At 29.0% G+C, this 21616-nt stretch overlaps 1 protein-coding gene across 3 annotated transcripts in view; it reads left to right on the forward strand.

The window, feature by feature from the left end:
* The window catches only part of LOC105220904 (methylcytosine dioxygenase TET), a 249776-nt gene that overhangs the window by 211329 nt on the left and 16831 nt on the right, over positions 1-21616 (forward strand). For all 3 annotated transcript variants that reach the window (XM_054228393.1, XM_029046015.2, XM_029046018.2), the window contains exon 5: positions 19989-20522. In XM_054228393.1, the coding sequence (XP_054084368.1) occupies positions 19989-20522 (534 nt within the window). The remainder of the gene's footprint in view (positions 1-19988; positions 20523-21616) is intronic.

Raw genomic sequence — 21616 nt, forward strand, 5'->3', positions numbered from 1 at the left:
TGCTACTCTTTTTAAACTTATTGTGAAGACTTCAAATAATCTGTTGCCTACATTTAGGCGCAATGAGTTTTTTTAGTACATTGCTTGAGTGCCACATGTTAATGTTGTGGGCCAAAGAATGGTTCTGAATAATTTTTAAACAGCAAAAGACAGTGGTCAATCATATTTTCAATTTTAAAAATTTTCTTTTGTACTTAAAACAGTTTTATTGGTTGCTTATATGGAAATAGATAGGGTTATTAATTAGTCTGAAGAAAAAATAAAGCGAACGTTACAACACTTTTTTTAATTGGCTATATAGACTTTGAAAATATGTTGCATACATTTAGGCGCAATGAGTTTTTTTAGTATATTGCTTAAGTGCCACCGGTAATGTTGGAGGCCAAAGAATGGTTATTGAATTATATTTTCTTCTTGCACTGGCAAAATAAAGCAGTGGATCATATTTTAAATTTGAAAATTTTCCTTTTATGCTTAAAATAGTTGTATTGACTGCTTACAAACATTGGAAATAGAAGTAATATTTTAGGGAGATTCATTAATCTGATGAAATTATTAATCGTTCGACCTAACATTTTTTTAATTTCCTATATAGACTTAAAAATAACGTTGCCTACATTTAGGGGCAATTTGATTTTTTATAATATCGTTGAAGTGGTGCATGTAATATTCTGAGCGATGAAGGGTTCTAAGGTTTTATTTTTTTAAAGAAAGTAGTGCATCATATTTTCCTTTTATACTTAAAAAAGTTGTATTGACTGCTTACATGGTAATAGAAGCAATATTTTAGGGAGATTCATTAGCCTTTAGAAAATATAAGGCGATAGATACAACAAATATTTTAAAATTTTTATTTTTAAATGTTTTTAAAATTTCTATATAGTCTTCCAACAATTTGTTGCCTACATTTAGGGGCAATACGATTTTTTAGTATATTGTTGAGATGCTGCTAGTAATATTCTGGGCCAAGAAATCGTTCTAAAATTATAATTTATTTTTCTACTAAGGTACATTGGTTGTTTCTCCTGCTGATTTTTGAAAAAAAAGCTGTCTTGTTGATAGTACTTGGCCACATATCAGAGCCCTTCAAGTCAGAAAAAAATATTTTCTCTTTAGAGGCATTTTTTCTGTTAACTGCGAGTCTAATTTTGACAACAAAAAATCCATCATGAATAGATATCTGTCTGAAACTGTCTAAAATATAGTTACATAACCACAATATTAATTTAATTCAAATATTTTTCAAGTTTATGAATATCTAGCGACGGTAATTTTAATAGATTATGTGTTAATTACACACATGTATACATATATAATTATTATTAATAAATATTCTATTAGCCTTATCACTTGATTATATAAAAACAACTCATACCAGTTTGGTATTTTTTTGTAATAAATATTAATAGCAACTATATAAAAATAAAAAAATATTAATTTCACTTGTGCCATAAAATATAAAATAATTTAAAAAAAAATGCCATAACATATTACAACAAATATATTTTTATAAATCGATTATTTTTTTATTATTTTTATGCATATTTATTTTAATTATTGCAATTAGTTTTGCTACTTTTCCAGCTCATTTTTCATTTTAGTAAAAATGCATAAACAATGAAGGAAAAACAGGTTTTTTGTATTCATATTTATATTTTTACGCGCGCTAATTTATTATTTGTTTTTGCGATTTTATTTCTTCGCTTTAATTACAACAAAATGAAGTGATCGCCGCTCATTGATAGGCATGTCAACAGCCTGGGGGCACACAATGCACGCCAAGTGTTCTCATGCACCGCACACATATGTATAAAAATATATTTACATCGTATGTATGTATGCAAAAATATGCATATATGCATGTATGCATGTATGTATGTATGTATGTAAGTGCATTTGACAGACCCCAGCGAACTATAAATAAAGGCACACACACACTCAATTACAACAAAAACTAACTAGTCATGCATTTTTATATGTATGCAGCTATAACGCTGCAGCGATCGCCAAGTAACCAATGCAATGCAAACGCTAGCTAGCCAAACAACAACAATTGGATAAGCGGATGCATATAGACATAGCCATATAGCCATGAAGTGCCGAGTACCTCTTCCAACCAGCTGCAATGCAGCTTTGTTGTTACTGTTGTTGTTGTTGTTGTTGCTGTTGAAACGAGCAACTAAATTGTGGCTTAACAAATATTGTTATTGTTGTTGTTATTGTTATTTTTGCAGCAATTTTGTTTCGCTTTTTGTTCAATTTTTATTTATTTATTTGCTGTTGTTGTTGTTGTTGTTGTGTATATTTGTTGTCCATAAGCTTGACGTTTTCGTTGTGGCGGAAAATAGCAACAGCAAAATAAAACAACAACAACAACAAAAACAAGCTTATAAATAATTGCATGCCACTTTAAGTATTTTTTCCCAATTAGTTTTAGAAAAGTGTTGTATTCCAGTACAAAAAAAAAAAATAATATTTTTTATATTTGTTTGTATGTCTATATGTTTTGTACTTGTTAGAGATAAATGATAATTTAAGTGAAAAAATATAATTGCGGCAAAATGTGTGAAATACTAGAACTTGTGTAAGCGAAATGACGAAGAATGTAGGAAATGCTAACTAATTTTATTGTTGTCTAGCGGTAAATTTATGCAAATGGTGGTGGATTATGTAAATTTGTTGAGAAAATTTTGGTTATATAAATTTATGCAGTAAAATGAAAATTTAAAAAAAATATATGCGTCCAGATACTGATTTGTACAGTTGAAAATCTCAGTATTGTCACAAATTTCGATGAAAAAAAATTAATAAAATTAATAAAAAAGCATAAACACTGCTAAAAACTAGTCCTGAAATCAATTTTCTTTGTAACATAACCTAAAAATATAATAATTGAAATTATTAAATGGTTTTCAATAGCCACATCACTACTTTTGCCCTTCTTCCTCCATAACAATCCAAAAAAAAATTAAAATATAAATGTTTACCAGCTCTCTTACATATATTTTTAGCGAAACACCTGTGTTTCTTATTGGGATCACTTTGTTTTCAACAATACTATCCAATTTATTAGGAATTCTCGAGCGCTTCTTAAATTTAAGTTTTCCCAGATTTCCAAGCTGATGTTATAAACTCCATTGTCATAAATAGCTGATCATATACTAAGCCTTTTAAATATCTCACAACAATGTGTTCAGCATGAAATCTACGCTAGACAGCTGTCGAGAATAATTGCGTCACTTAAAAAATACCAACGCGACGTTTTTTCACACGCGTATTAGAATCAGTATAAGAGAAATTAAAATAATTTATTAACGGGAATTTGATGAGAGAAATTTACAAATCAGTATTTATCACAATGAAGCCGAGTCTAAGCTGAGAAATGTCAAGACTTGCAAAACACCGCTGGATCTACAGTAGTAAATTTTTCTTTTCTACTGTGAGAAGAAAGTTTACTGTTTAATATATTTTGTCGGAAATTCATTAGTGAAAACATATTTAGGAATAAATTAAACTTCATCAAAAAATTTCGATAAAATGGAAGCTATATTGGACATGGACCTCGTATGTATGGTTCTCATAGAGGAACCAGCACGCCAAAATATATTATTCCGATAGGTGGCGCTATGTACTATGGTGCTGAACTATAAAGAATCTAATATAATTTTTAAAGGAGTTAAATTAGAATAAATTATACAGTTTGGTGGTAACAGAGACATTGCTAAACATAGCAAAATGTAGGGAATCTAACCTCATTATTGAGATGTGATCATATTAAAAATCAGAAATTCTAAAGTATTTTTTTTTTAATTTCTTTCAACTCAACAAAATAAAATAGGCTTTTGAATTAATTTAAACTTTCAATTAAGATTATTTTCTCTTCAAATAGATTTAGGTTCAACAAAGCCAGTATTTCTGACATAAAAAAACCAAACAAAATTATACTTCCGTTGATGATTTCAACATGTGCGGTACATAAAACTAAAACAAAATAAAAAAATAAAATGACAAAACAATAAATAACACTTTCACAAGAAATCTCGCTATAATCCCTTATTTAAAATCAGAAGGGTGCATACATATGTATGATTTGTTTCACAACATCTTTCAACATTTACTCAGAATGCCATAGAAACAAATGTGCCAACTTTAATAACACAAAAAGAATAAAACAAACAAACACTTGAAGTATACAAAAATAACAAGTAGACGATATACAGTGGAGCTTCGCTAACTCGAATCACCATAATCCACAAAACAACTTCGAGTTAGATTGACTTCCGAGTTACAGAATGTAATTTGTATGAATTTTGACTTCTATTGCCAATTCAATAGTTCGAATTATGAAGAACTTCCAGTTAGAGCAGTTCGAGTTATGGAAGTTCAACTGTATATGTATATATGTATATATAACTTATATATATAGGTATGTAAATATATCTAACGATCGGACTGCATGCTGTCTGACACATTTCAACAACATTTGAATAGAACTTACAATTTGAACTGATCCTTTCAGTTGCGCGAACTTGACTTCAACAAAAACAACAACAACAATGAAACCGATATCAAATCAAAAGCTCAACAATTCTTGCGCTGATGCTGCATTTGCTATGTTCCATTTTGAAAATGCGAAATGTGTGTTTATTTTGTGCTCCAAATTCATTTGTCTAAAGTTGTTCTTGTTGTTGTTTTTGTGCTAGTTTGTTGTGCTGATTCTAAAAAAGCCATTTGCTTGCTTGTTGCTTGATCCCCACCGGTTGCCAACCGCAACAACATTTGTATATACATACATATATGTATGTTTGTATGTGTATATGTCCCTCTTTGTTTATGCAGAAAACTTGTACTTCTTCTGCTGGAGCTTGAGACGACGCTTGAGAGATAAACTGCTCGCGCGGTTGGCGCGCATGCGAATTCTATGCTGTCACTATTCGCATTGTTGTGCTGTGTTATGTTTTTTATTTTTATTTTTGTTATGTTGTTGCAGTTGTTGTAGTCGCCGCGTAGTCTTGAGTGTTCTTTGTTGTTTAATTATTGTCAGACATGCCATTAATTTCGGCATGTCATGTTGTTAACGTATTCCTTTTTCAACCATTTTTTCTGCCTTCTATGTTGTTGTTGTTGTTGCGCGTTTCTTGCTTTCTTGCCTTCAGTTTCAGTTTAATTTTAACGTTGTTTATATATTTTTTTGTTTTTGCTATGCAGCTTTTTATTCATTTATTTATAAGCTTTATAAAAAAATATTTTTTTTTTATTTTTTGTTTTTTTTTTTTTACTGAGGTATCAACTTATTTGTTTGTATATCGCAAATTTTAATTTATTTGCATTACACTTTTCATAGTTTTACTTTAATGTTATTGTTGTTTTTTTATTCTTTTTTTTTTGATTTTTTGCAAAAAATAAATAAATTGTTTTTAATCAAGTTGAAGCTTTGTAAACTACTTTTTGCTTCAAGTCTTGTCATTGAAAAAATATCTGGTTCATTAATTCTCGCGTTTTTCATGATCTACATTTACATTTTTATCATTTCATGGAAATAAGTCATTAATTAAAATTACATATAAGTATATACATATGTACATATGTATGTGTATATAATATATTTTCAGCGTACTTGAGTTGAGACTATAAATGCTCTTAACGAAACAACCTTTCAACAACTGATTTTAGTGTTGAAAATATTTCAGATATATTCAGTAATGTAGTGCCAAATGGAACCTGATTAAATGAAGTAAAATAATAGCCTTTTCACACAAAAACTAATTGATCAATTAACCGGCCTCTGCTCGATTAAAACGCCAATTGAGATCGATTTACCAAATAAAATAAAAAAACAACTACATTCTATTTTTTAAATGAATTTTAATCGACATGAAAATGATATGCAACTCTGCGACAAAGTCCGTATTTGTAATTATATATACGTTCTTATCGCAGGGTTGCATTTCATTTTCATGTCGATTAAAATTCAATTAGAAATCAATGTAGATTTTTATTTTATATGGTAAATCGATCTTAGTCAGCGTTTTAATCGAGCGTAGAGCGGTTAATTGATCAATTAGCTACTGTGTGAAAGGGTTATAACACTTGAACCACTTTATTTCTGGCATAGATTCAATTTTGTGTGATATTCAAGTGACTGCCTCCCACAGTCTTAGAAAAAGCAAAAGTCTGCGTAATAAATAATTAATTAATTCTTTCTAATTCAATCTATAATTATAAACGCCTTTAAAAAGGGTTGGCTGTTCGTGAGCAACCCCACCTAAATTCAATTATAGATATTTTTACATATTTTATATGACAATATATCCACTACCTGTGTAATATATGTGTCTCATATCTTATAGAATGAAATTAATTTATGCAAATTAGAAAAAATCAAGTTCATAAATTAATATGCATACAAAAATGGTACTTTAAAAACTAATAATTTATCACTTCATTTCATTTCAAATTCCCTCTCTAACTATCTAACTTATGTACATTTCCATTTTATTGATTTACATTTCATCTACGCTGCACTTAATTTAATCAGCAAATGGTACAAAAAAAAAGCAAATCAATTTTGTAAATAAACTAATTAAAAATTCTGCCATTAAAAAATCTTATTAAATTTAATTATTTACCCATGGATTCAGCCATTAATGTTGCACGACAACTTTGCAGCAGAAAAACAAACTTGTTGTTGTTGGCGCGCATATTCAACCATCCATACACCAGCGACGAATCTACCAAGCTACTACCAAACTGGCAGCCGAGGGACAGCAGCCAACCAACTTTTCGTAATATTGCACATATTACTTGAAGCAAATTTATTGCATACGAAATTGCAATGACTCGCCATATATCTACAACAACAACAACTAAAATATGCGCAACAACAGCAAGTTTGTTACAGGAATGTACACCAAAAGGATGAATAACTTGGTTGCTTTTAAGCGTACACTCGCTGGAAAAATGTTAGTGAGAAGATGAGATTTTGTGATTTTTTGATTACACAGAAGAAAGTGTACTTTCATTTTAGTAAGATTTTGTTAAGAAGAAGGAGTTAAGGTTGAAAAAAATCTCCTCTTTCAAAAATTTGATTTTGAGGAAATTCATACTCGTATAAGTCAGTTTTCATAGTTCCATAGAAAAATATTCCTCTTCACTTGATTTCGGGTTTCTCAGATTTTAATCGGAATATACTTGCTCTCAGTATTAGAATAACCGCAGCAATATAGCTGTAATTCTCTAAAACATGCACCTAGTCTCTCTCGCTATACTCGCTCTCTGTTTTTTCTTTGCGCGAAGCATTGAATAGTGCTCATTTTGCAAACTTTTTATGAAATATCCGAAAATTATGCTTCAAGACAAACTATGGAACACTTAACCTCACTTTAACATATAGAAATACTTATCAGATCAAATCCAACATTCTCTCAAAACCATGTTCCAAAGTCTCTGTGACATAATTTCCATGAAAAACTGCTGAAATGATAATAAAGTACTCATAAGAATTGAATCTCACTTAAAACAAGTCCACTAACATTTTCGCTCGAGTGCGGCGTGCGCACGAAGGACATAATAAAATTTCTCGTTTGTTATGCTGCAAAATTAACATTAATGAAATCAGAAACTTCACTTGATGTGAAGCTTTTAAAAAATCAACGAAAGCACAAATAAAATTATCGAGCTTAAAATTCAGGTTGACATGTGAATATAAGGAGAGTGAACGTAGTGAGTGAGCGGGAGAGAGAGGAAATGATGATGTAAGACAAGACTAGCATGAAGGATAAGACAAAGAAGTGTAGTTAAATAAGGATAATGGTGACTGAGCGGCAGAGTGAAGTGAGAATTTATGTATTTAAAGAAGAGGTTGCCACATATTTAAAGAAACTTAAATGGAGTTGAGTGATTTTTTAAATATATAAAAGATTTATATCGGAGACTCTATTTTATATTAATTTTAATTAAATATAATCCAATTTCAATTAATAATAATTTGTAGAGCTCTAGAATATCTAATAAATTTTGTTATTTAATAAGAATAATCACAAATGACTCATATTTGCCCCGAAAATAATTAATTACACTTTTGTTTATGCAACACAATGCATATTTAATATATAATTTTATCAAATTAATCAACAAAGTTTCTTTGTAACAGTAAATTTACTCTGTGCAAGCCTGTACATTTTCAATTAATATTATGTTTATTATTTCAAGCAGTCAATACAATGCTCAAACATATAGAAAAGCAATAAATTCTCGAGTAAATATTTACGAATTTCACTTGCGCACTGATAAAAACCAATTTGTAGCTTATTAAGGAGAGTGCAGTGTTTCAATGAATTATTGTAATTTCAACAGCAAATAATATATACTATTTATACAGATTCTTGTCTCACTAACTTACTTACAAGTGCTAATTAAAAGTGGATATATATTTGTGGCAATGAAGATTCTATGCAACAATATTTGCTTGAGTGAGCTTGGGCATTAATTTAGGCGAATGATAATAGAATTGCAATGAAATATAGTTTCAATATACATATGTATAATATCTATGACAAACTATTAAAGTAGCTTAAGTCGACTTAAGGTAATGCGCATTATTTGAGTTATACTGAGAAAGCTATGCGAAACACAAAGTTATAATTTAGTTTTAAAACAACTGAAAATCTACAATTGCTAATTAATTTAAAATGAATATAATAAATTTGTAAACAATTTTTCTATGAAACAAAATTTCAAATTTCACTTAAATCGACTTAAGCTATTTTAACATATTGCCACATATTTATATATATATAATATTGATTCTATAAGCATAATATAACATTATGTGCGCTAGTATTTGTATACTATATTTAATTACATGCACAAATACAGTTATATATTTAGTTTAGGCGCTCGTAGGCACGTTTCTCAGTATAAACATAGAATATACATATTTACACATATTTTTTCTACACAACACTGTCTTCAACAATAGTCGCTTAATTGCATGCTATGTGCATTCTAATTTCGCTACACATATCAAATTAGTATAAGTTTAATTAAACAGCAAAAACAATGTAGCGCTTATTATGGCATTGAAGTCAGTTGTTTCGTAGGACACCCACAACCAATAGCGCCCACACAGTGCTCTAGAAAGCACACAAAGTCAGCAAGAAAGGCTTTGAAGCCTTAATAAAGTAACAATTTACAGTAAATATGCAAATATGCGATTATAAATATCACAAAATAATATACAATTAAAATAATTCTACTAATTGAGTTCAATTAAGTAATCAAGGATAATAATTTAGGTATTTTTTAACCCATATTATTGAAATGAGCAGAAAATATTTGTAGTGGCTAGTAATTACGCTATCTATAAGGTCAGTTACATATTAGCGGTAATTTTTAAACTTATTTGAATACCACTTTGAGGTTAGTTTCTTTCTGAGAAGATTTTATTAAAACGAACGATGCTTTAAATGAAATATTTCTTAAAAATATAGAGTACTATTTTGCAATCGCCGATCAGCTCTTTAAGGTGTTATATACAGTTAGACGGCCGAAAAAAGTGAATTTTCCAGAATTTTTTCTGAGAAAACTTTTTACTAAAAATATTTATTTGAAAAAGAGCTACAGCTGATCTCCAGGAGCTCCTCTCAAAAAAGACGTTTTGCGGTGACCACTATATCTCGGAACTGGATTATTTGAAAATCAAAAACCAAACAGATTTCGTTAAAATAATGTTAAATCTAGTAATTAATCGAAGGAATAAGCAAAATAAAATTTTTGGACAAAATGGCGGTTTCTCAAAAAAAAAAAATCGATTCTTCACCGAAATTTCGGCCTTAAATTGTTTATAAAAATCTCTTCTTCTTCTCTAAAAAATCTGCGATTAATTACTAAAAAATATATTTAAGAAGGTCGTGTTAAAATTTGAGACTAATCGGTCTAGCCGTTTTCGAGTAATGTTGGTCACCGACTTTGAAAACACAATTTTGAGAAAAACGCGTTTAAAGTTTGGACCTTGTACTTCCAAGCACACTGAAACGCCTTTTCAAATTTGCTTGTAACTTTGAAAATATTCACCGGAACGATATGAACGGAACGGAACGATATTTTCTGTGTGTATTCTTAAATATATGTACATTAAGAAAATGAAATAAAAAAATCGATTTTTTGAAAATTCTAACTGTATATAACCCCTTAAATGACTCAATTTAAGCATTAAATTTTTTAACTAAAAATTACTGAAAAATGTCATTCTTAAAACTTTGATTATAATATATAAATTAAATATCGATTTAGTAAAATTGAACATAAATTTGTTGACCTATATAAATTAGCAACTCAGACAGTAGCTTAATTTAGTCAATTAGCAAATTGTGCACACTTTAAATTATGAAGAAAATATTTTAATTGACTGAATTTAACAACTACTTAATTAAGGCTACTGTTGAAGACCTTCAAATTGCAACAAAATTTAGTCGATCCAACAATTATTTAAAAGTATGCAGAAAACTTAGTTAATTGACTCAATTAAGCGCCCATCTGAACAACATATAACTACTGTGGATGTAGCAACCTTCATTAACACTTACATTGAAAAACTTACAACAAAAATTCTTTCACAATTAACTATTTGTCACACAAAAATCAAATAAAAGTAAGTTGAAATTGTATAAAAAGTTAAATTTCACACTATGAATAATTTCTAGAATCTTTCAACTGTATTTAAATGTATATGTGGCGCTTATAAGTTCTCATTCAAACCGACGCTGACGGATGGGGTTGTCCAACTCAATTTACTCGTGTGTAGCAACACCAATACTAACAGAATTTCGCTTGTTAGTTCACTTGTATGTTTGCTACTTTTACTGTATTTATTGTTGTGGTTGTCGTTGTTGTTGTTGTTGATGCTTGGAGGACGTGCAGGCAATTAAAAAGTTTTACGATAAGTACACTTGAAAGGATTTACAAAAAGTTCTGTAATTTATGTAACACAAAAGATGCAACAACAAGAACCACAACTAAAAAAATAGAAACTTTCATTAATATTAAAGGGCAATAAATAAATGTGGGAATATGTACATATATATGTATATACACTTATAGTGCTTATATGTCCAGCTTGAGGACTAAAGGTTGTAAGTGTTTAGGTCACCTTGTGCAAAAATCTAATTTATGTGCGAAAGGTTTTCGAATAAAAAAAATTTTATTAATAAATTAAATTGTTAAATAAACTATATTAAATGTTTAAAATAATCGTATCGAAAAAAAAATTAAAAAAAAAATAAAATTAATTAATAATTATAATTATTTTTTTTTAATTAATTCAACTTTTTTTTCAAATACATTTTGCTTTATAAATATTTTTTTCTAATATTTTTTTTTTTTAATTTTTATTCAATTTAATTTAATTAATTTAATATAATTTCTTTTTAAATATAAATTTACTGCCATTCAACACAATAAATATTAATTACACCCTTTAATATACTTCTCTACAATGCAATACAATGATATTGACCACTTCTTAAATTGCATTAAATAAAATTTAAGTACAAATACAATTATCTGCGACGCAGACAACTCCAATTTGCTCAACAAAAGCTTATAATTATTTCGTATTTACTTCCATTTAACTGTCGTATTGAATTTAACTTTAATTTCGCACAACAATTGCTACGTATTCATAAGCAAATACCATGAATTGAGCGCATTTACGTTTGTGCGCCTCAAAGTATGCTACAGCGATATACATTTACAACGAAATACATGCATATATTTGTATTTATTTAGTTGAATTGCATTTAAATGGCTGCAAGGCATGTAAACAATTTCGTTAAATTAAGATAACTTGTAGAGCGGCAAGATGGAGACAGCGGCAACAACAACAACTCAGCAAACAAGCGTTTATATAAATATATATTTATGTGTGCGTGTACGTATTTCAAATTATCTTATAACTAAATGTAGGCGTGTGATTGCTAGCTGTTGCCCACAAGCCACTCACACATCGATACACTTGTAAATGTCACTACTACACGACAGTTGGTTGAACGATATACATTTTTGTATTTTTTGTTGTAATTCATTTTATTTGAATTTAATGTAAATTACAATCGATCACATATATACTTGCATACATATATATTTTTTTAGAAATTTGTTATATCTTTATATGTACGTAAAATTTCATTTTATTTACCTAACTAATGATTCGTAGCCTATCCACAGGCGTTATTTATTTTCTTCGAACCAACAACAAATAAAATAAATAAAAATTAGTAAACGTTTTAAAATATATTTGTATATCCATTTTTACGCTTTGTTTAATAAATTGCATTTGCACATTTTCATTGAAATAAAATCTTCCATTGACGACAGACAGTTCATTCATTCATTTGCTTAAATGCATATATATTTTTTATGTGCAATTCATTGACGATTTTCGTAATCATCTTCAAGTGCCTCGTAAAATTTTTGCAGACACTTTTATTTCACTTATGCTTGCATTTAATGTTAGTTGAAGTATCTTCAGGGGCATACAGTGCAGGTTAAAAATATAGAGACAGACAGTTTAATGAATAATTTTAATTTTTTTTTTATTTTTTTTTGTTTTTTTTTTTATATAATATAGAGACAGACAGTTTAATGAATAATTTTATTTTTTTGTTTTTTTTATATAATATAGAGACAGACAGTTTAATGAATAATTTTAATTTTTTTTTGTATTTTTTATTATATAAATGGATGTTTGAAAAGCGCAAAGTGCAAAAAAAAATTAATTTTTATTTAAAAATAGTAGTCTTCAAAATTTCACTGTTTCCATTTATGTAGCCAAAACTGTACAGAACACCAACTTTTGCTTTCGCAAAGCACACCAAAATAGAAATCAAAAGGATAGTAGATCGCCTAGCAGAAGAATCAAAAAAAGAAGAAGAAGGAAATTTCTCAATTTTACACTTTTATGCTCACGTTGACCCCCAAATTGTTGCTCAACTCTAAAGCAATTGATTTGAAGTTGCATGTTTGTATATCACATTACAGTGGAGTTCCTCTTTGCTAGGCGCACACTGTCCTCACCCATTGCAATTCGCAGTTTTAACACTTTTTTACAACTCTTCTGTGTACCAACACCTTGCATTGCATCTCCACCGCACTTAATTGCAGCGACGTCCTTCCCTCAGCAACTTCAATTTCATTCAGTCGCCTTTTGAGCTTTTCACCGCCAACACGCCTGCAATTTGAGCGCAACACCACCCCAGCACAGCTGCACCCAGCAGCTCTTATTTTTTTTTACTATTTTGTACTTTTGTTTTCTTCAATTTTTGTTGTTTTTTTATTATTTGTTAGTCTATTGATTTTTACTGTTTTTCCGCCTATTGTTTCGTGTATTTTACTTTGCATAAATCAAATAAATTTTTATGTCTATTTCTGCACTGCAGCCGCTTGCTGTTACTCGATAGGATAATTGAATGCCTTACAAGGCAGCCGAGTTTTGGTCAGTACAGCCGCCCAACCGCCTAACCAACCAGCTTTTATGGCTTTTTTGGCTTTTATTGCTTTGCATGTTTTTTTGCTATTGCAATTTTCCTTGCTGTTGTTGTTACAGCGACTGCTGTTGACTCTGAGTCCAACTTCAACTCCACCTTTGCGCCCATATTGGGCTCTGTTTGTTGCTCATTTTTATGGGAATCTGCAAATTTAATGGCTTTCTTGGGTTTCTTTTCGGGATTTATGTATGTCTGTCTATCCTTATGCACTCAATGTCTCTGCAGCGCAGAGTCTACTACCACTTTGATGTGTGTCTTATAGTGCCTATACTAGTGTTCACTTATGGTGTATTCTTCTGAATATGAGTGTGTGCGTGTGTTCTTTCTTTTGCTTTCAAATTGCAACTTGTATGCCATTTTAATAGCATTTATTTCACTTTCATTACTATTTTTCATTGCCCAGACAGGCTGAGTGTCGTGTGAACCTAACGAGCAAGCAGTTGTATTTAAATATCTATGTATGTATGTATATTTGTTTGTATAAATGTAGCTTCGCATATCATTACTGTCAAGACATTGCTTAATTTAAATTTAACAGCCATAATTTGTTCATGAAGACAAGACATGGCTTAACGGGGATTATGACTCACAATATACACAAAATGCCTTGGAAAGTGTTTCGAACTAGAAATATAATAAAAAATAATAAAATTCATGGATTTTTACACACATTGTGAGAAGATTTCATGAAGTTATATGAAATGAGAGTGCGAAATATGCAGTGTTCTCTCTTGCTCTTCTTGAATATCGAGCTTTGAGCTTTTAAAATTAATGATTTGATTTAATTGAAAGAAATTCTTATACGTGTTCTTTTAGCTTTTAGTCACTAGAATCCAACACAATTATTAATTTTCAAGCATTTTCTCAAAGTTAAAATATTTCATGTTTTATATTAACATACTGTTACACTAGGTATCGCTCTTGGCATATTGGCTTTCTATATTTATTTATTTATTCAGCAAAGCGTTATAGCTTTTTCACACAGTCAAATTAACTGATCAATTAAAATGTTGATTGAGTAACCAGTTTTTGTCCTTCGCACTGCCGCCTACTCGTTAACCAATCAGCAGTTAAACATTTTTGTTTTAGCTTTTCATAAGAAGTTGGTAAGTTTCATCAGCTGATTCCTATTTTAGCAGCGACATCTACCATGGTGTAGCGTGAACAACAACTGCCAGACAAAGAACGTATATATAATTACAAATACGGTCTGGATATTTTGTAGGTAGCCAACGACTATCAATTCGACCGATTTACTCAAAAATATTACGAAAATGTCCACGTCGCTATAAAAGCAATATACAAATCTCTTAATATAACAATATATCCGAGTATTAAATCTATAAAATCTTTATGTTTGGAAGGACTTTTTTTTCAAAAATATTACGAAATTTGAGAATTTTTCAGAAATGTTAGAAATGTATAAAATATACTTTTTTATGTTAATCTCGGAACAATCAAACCCAAAAAAATAGATTTTTTTTAATCTCTTATGGACAAACAAGGAACGAACCGAACGTTTTTAAGAACCAATGCAGTGGTTCCCAATTACAGTTGAACTTCTTAACTTCAATCATCATAATCCACAAAAATACTTCGAGTTATGGAAAATAAATAATTCAAGAATTCGAGTTATGGAGTACTTCGAGTTATAGAAGTTCGAGTTAAGGAAGTTCAACTATATTTTCTATTGCCAATTCAATAGTTCGAGTTATGGAATTTAAATTTCGAGTTAGACCAACCCAGCTAAATACTATTTAATATAATATTTCTTTAAGAAATGAGCTTTACCGTTATTTATGCTTCCAATAAAGTTTAAAATTTGCTTTAGAATTCATAACAAATTTTTATTTTCGAAATTTTTTTTTATAAAATTTTTTCGTGCTATTTGCTGGGCATTTCAAAGTATATACAAAGTAACATAAATAATATATATTTCATAGTGAGATATTATTATTTGCAGTTTCAATCCACTTTTATTGCAATAAAATTTTATAATTAATATTGATTATCATTGTTTTACGCGAAATTTTCATAAATTGCTAACTAAATAATAATTAATAACTAACAAATGAGTTGCAATAAAACATTACTAGTTTCAATAATTAAGAGCTAACAATCATTTCAGCTGTTTCTAAAAGGAAATATTATAAATAAATTACAATAAATCAAAAATTTTATTCGAACAAAATCTCACTTAATTACTATTAAATGCAATTTAGTTGGAAATTATTATTAAAATTCAGAAAATATATTTTTAAGTGTTCGAAAGTCTCTGCTGTTGAGTATATGTGCCGCAATATAAACATAAATACTGTCGAAAGAATTTCAATTTTATCTAAATATGCAAATATACGCACAAGAAAATGATTTCCAATTGCACAATTAGCAAAAACTAAGCCTTACAGCACAACTAAACTTGCTGCAAAGATAAATATGTATTTGCTAGTATGTATATTTATATATATGTATGCATGTATATATGTTGGTTTGTATGTATGTATGTATCCGAGTATGCACATATTTGTCGACCACAAGCAATTAAGCTTTACTTCAACTGTAATTGCCAACGCTGCAGGATATTAGCACACCAACACAAGCGGATTGAGAGTACCAACACACACTCCATATATATATATACTCGTACATATGTATGGTTATTATTGCTTTTTCTTCAACATGCTAGCCACAATAATATGCAGCACCTGCCAACGTTGTTGCAATGTGGCAGCTGAGATGTACTCGTATATTTGCCGTATTTTTTATTCTTTGCTCACTCCAAGCAGCTAACTAACTAACTAACTATGATGGTAATATAAAGTACATGCTTACATACTTACATAGCTACTTTTGTATGTTTGCTGTTGTATGTATGTATGTTGATAGTGTATATGTATGTATTACACCGTCTGCTGTCGTTTTCATCTTGAAATATTAAACACCATAAAATACCGTCATAAATTTGCATTTACGCCAAATGTATTAATGTCGGATCGTGAGAGAGGGGAACTGTTGTTGGTGGAGAAGCTGATTGTGTTCTTGGCACTCCTACATTCTAATGCAGCTACGCATTTTCTTATTGAACGCTACTCAACGAGTATATTGATATACTTGCTTAAATACTATATGCAACTTACAAGTATCTTGTATATATATACTTATAAGTAAAGTATAGAAAGTAAAATATATAGCCAAACAGCAATTAAGCAACATAAATAATTATGTAGAAGAAATATAAAATTAAACTTACTCTCCAATTTAATTACTCATGCATTTCGGTTGTATACTCGTACAAATTAATGGCAAGATTTGGCACTTATCGTTGCTAGCTTTAGTTGTAAGTATCGGATTATGTGTGTAAATCTAGTTGTTGTTGTTGTAGAGGCCATATAACTAATTTATATGCGCTCTTTATTGCTCTTTTCAGCCATAAATCTTTTGGGCGCAGCTGTAAATGCTGCACTTGTCTGCTATATATTGTATTTGGCTTTATTTTATTTGTAGCCTTTTACAACGCTGGCGTTCCTTTTGCTGGCTTATACTTTTTCATAAAAATATTGCACTGAAATAAAAATTAATGAAATCTTCTAAATGAACATTTTATTCGATTTTTATAATTTAATATAATTTTTATCATGTTTTCTGGGCTTTTGAGTTCAAAGTAAATATTTGTAAGACCAGTTTAACTCTCTCCTTCGTCAAACTTCAACAAAAATCAACAAAAATATTGAGTTAGGCGCTTTCTTTTGACAAAATTCTTATTTAGTGTAGCAAAATATGGTATTAAATGAAAAATTAGCCATATACAAGAATGAGACTGAAAAAGTATATATATATAAAAGGGTTGCCACGTTAATTGAAAATTAAAAAAAAAAATTATTTTTTAAAGAAATTAAAAATTTTGCGATTTACTTGAAAATTTTGAAGTAAAGTTTATTACAAAAAATCAAATGTATAGAGTTGCCAACTAATTTTGTTTTAAAATTATTTTTAAATAATTTTATAATTTTCATGATTTATTAAAAAATGTATATTATATGTAATATAGTAAAATAAAAAAATTTTAAAAGAGCCGGACTTTAAAACGCTTCAAATTAAGTATAAGATGTGATAGAGTTGCCACATTTATAGTATTTGTAGATTTATCAAAAAAAATAATTATCGAAAAACCAACAATTTGTTTACGAAATGAAAGCTTTCAAAGCAGTATTTAGTACAAGGTGTTGCCATCTGATTTTAATTAAAAGAAAATTAATAATTTTTTAAAAAAGATTTCAAAATTGTTCAAAAGTTTATTTTATTTAGTTTTTATTTAGTTAAAATATTTTTGAATAAAAAAAAATACTTTTCGAAAAAACAGCAAATTGTTTATGAAATGAAATGAATTAAAGCACTATTTAGTACAAGGTGTTGCCATCTGATTTAAAAATAAAAAAATTAATAATTTTTTAAAAAAGGTTTCAAAAATTTTCAAAAGTTTATTAAACATTTTTTAAAAATAAAAAAAATTACAACGCTTCAAATAAAGTATAAGATGAAAAAGAGTTGCCAAATTTATAATATTTGTAAATTAAAAAAAATACTTTTCGTAAAAACAGCAAACTTTTTACGAAATGAAATGAATCAAAGCACTATTTAGCGCAAGGTGTTGCCATCTGATTTTAAATTCAAAATACTAGTAATATTTGTAAAAAAAATTTCAAAAATTTTCAAAAATTTATTATGAATTTTTTCACAATAAAAGCAAGTAAATTAAAATTAAAAAAAGTAAAATGAAATATAAAAAAAAAATATTAAATAAATATTAAAATAAATAAAGTTGAAGATAAATAATAGAAACTCTTGACTCAAATCTCATTTATATACCAGATAAAGTTCATCACTCAAACTATCATATTCCAAATACACAGCTGGTTTTATATATGTTTTTCTACAACTTATTAAAATAAAAAAAATTATTATTTTACAACAACAACATTTAATTAATAAATGCCAATTAATTCCAAAAAATAGTAATAGCGCCTAAAAGCATTGCATATCCACAAAATACCGTTACTATTTTAGTAAATACTTCAAATAATTTTTTGCGCTGCCGAAGTTATGCATTGTCTTCTTTACACATTATACCGTTATTTTGGTCGTGTCATTTGCATTTAATTGCAAATCGTTGAAATGCATTTTCCAGCTACACAGCCGCTGGAATATGGGATTAATTAATTTCAATTGGTGTGACGGCGCGTTAAATTTCTATATTAGCAATTAAAATTGCATGTGAAATGCTAAAATTGCCGTCTCGTTAGTACAAGAAAAATTAATATACAAAAAAAAAACAACAAAAATAAATAAATAATTATAACAACAACAAATTTTTGTTATAATAATATTATGCGCTTTGTTGTTGTATTAGTTTAGCTGCTAGCAAAGCAGATTGTCCAATGGTTTACAATGCAAATTACTAGATGACTAAATAGCGAAGGCTTGTGCGCTTTGCTAGTGCTATTCATAGATATAACTATATATATATATATATATATATGTGTGTGTGTGTGTGTTACACTTGTGTGCACACATTTGTAACGTTCAATTACATTTTAATTGCGATATTTAATTCATAAAATATGAAAATTACGTTTACAAAACTGGCATATTATGGCGGTCAACGCGGGCAAGCCACCAGCGGGTATACCGCAAGCCAATGCCGCAAAGGTCAATCAATTGCACCCACACAACAATAACGTATGTGCCGAGGCACACCCATGAAAATATTTACTCATACAAACATACATATTTATATATGCATATGAGTGAGTGTGTTTGTGTTTACAAAAAGTAATAATAATAAGTTTGTAAGTTCAAACCACCAACGCCGCAAAAATAACAGCAAATAACAGGCAACAACAGTAATGACAGTTAAGCTGGAATTTATGGCATGCAATTTGTAAACGTATGCAATTTATCGGTCAACAACAACAGCAAACATACACAGCAACATACGTTGACGCATTAGCTGCATGTTTATATACATATATGTATGTATGTGTGTGTGTGACTAACGGCAAATGATGGCAAATAAATGTTTTGGTTTTACTTTTAGTACTTTAGCAATTATATTTGACATTTAGTTAATTTGAGATTTTAATAGCGTATAAATTCGTTGTAAATTGCCAAATTGTGTTGGCGCCATCGGTAACAAGCACATTTCATACATAATATACACAAATTATTGGAATTTTATTGGATAAAAATTAGATAAAAAATATTAATTATTTATTTTGATAGTGATCGACATATATTTTTATTTTTATTTTAAATTTATTTTTATAAAATATTTATAATTTTTTTATGTATATAAACCCCACATTTAATATTTTCACATTTAACCTTTAAAAAAAAAATTTCAAAATTTTCTAACCACATTTTTTCCACTCTTCTCCCCACTTGCAGGCACGTGGTCGCAAAGCTTCAACGGCCAAATCGAGCAAATTAAATGCCGCCAACGGTGCTGCTACCGCCACAGCAGCTGCCTCATCGCCACGTCAAGCCACAGCGACTGTGACCGGCGCCGCCGTCAATTCGGCGCTAAGTCCCTCAGCACAAGCGCTAGCCACTGGTGTGCCACATCAATCGCCGAATACGAATAGCGGCCTATTGGGTGTTGGTGCTAATCAGCAGCAACAACAACAACAGCAGCAGCAGCAATTGAATACATTGCAACAACATCAACAGCAACATTTGCAACATCAGCAGCAGCAACATAGTCAAGTGCAGTCTGGGCAACAGTTGCAACACCAGCAACAGCAGCAGCAACATTCACTTCATCAGCAGCAACAACAACAACAACAGTTGCCGCAACAACAGCAACAGCATCAACATCAGCATCAACAACAGCAACAACAACAACAGCAGCAACATCAGCTGCAACAACATCAAATAACCGCACAAATACAAACCATGAAAGATCAACCGCAACAACCGATGGTGAGTGCATAATTGCGACAACTTTTTTATTTATTTTTGTTTTTTTTTTTTTGTAAAAAATAATAAATTTCGAAAAATTGCGGGAAATGCAGTTTACCAACAAAAAATCAATACTAGTAAGCCTGCATTGTGTCTGCTTATTTTATTTGTAGTTATATATATTTTTTTAATTGAATACCGAATACTTTGGAATTTTTGAGAAACGATTATTGCAAAAAACAATATTAAAAAAAATTTTTTTATGGAAAAATGCAAAATTTTTATAAACAATAATACCGACTATTTTTGAGTAACGATTATTGTAAAAAAAAAATATTTTACATTTTTTCTTCTTAATTTTTGTTAAAAAACGGGAACTGTTTTCGTTCCGAATACTTTTGAGTAACGACTATTATAAAATATTATAATTTTTCCTTTATTTTTTTTTTTTTTTGGCATAGTTTTTCTTTTTTTTCATGAAAAAATGCAAAATTTTTATAAACAATAATACCGACTATTTTTGAGTAACGATTATTGTAAAAAAAAAATTTAAATTTTTTCTTCTTTATTTTTGTTAAAAAACGGGAACTGTTTTCGTTAACAATGAATATTGAATACTTTTGAGTAACGATTATTATAAAATAATATAATTTTTATAAACAATGAATACCGACTATTTTTGAGTAACGATTATTGTAAAAAAAAAATATTTAAAATTTTTCTTCTTTATTTTTGTTAAAAAACGGGAATTAATATTACTTAAACAATGAATACCGAATACTTTTGAGTAACGATTATTATAAATCGTTATAATTTTTCCTTTATTTTGGCATAATTTTTCTTTTTTCATGGCAAAATGCAAAATTTTTATAAACAATGAATACCGACTACTTTTGAGTAACGATTATTGTAAAAAAACATATTTTAAATTTTTTCTTCTTTATTTTTGATAAAAAACAGGAATTAAGAATTCTTAAACAATGAATACCGAATGCTTTTGAGTAACGATTATTGTAAAAAATCCGTTCTACATTTTTTTCTTTTATTTTTGCAAAATGTTTCCCTTTTTTAATGGCAAAAATAAAAAAAATTTATAAACAATGAATACCGAATAC

This window comes from Zeugodacus cucurbitae, chromosome 4, assembly GCF_028554725.1.
Source record: "Zeugodacus cucurbitae isolate PBARC_wt_2022May chromosome 4, idZeuCucr1.2, whole genome shotgun sequence".
Taxonomy (NCBI): Eukaryota; Metazoa; Arthropoda; class Insecta; order Diptera; family Tephritidae; genus Zeugodacus; species Zeugodacus cucurbitae.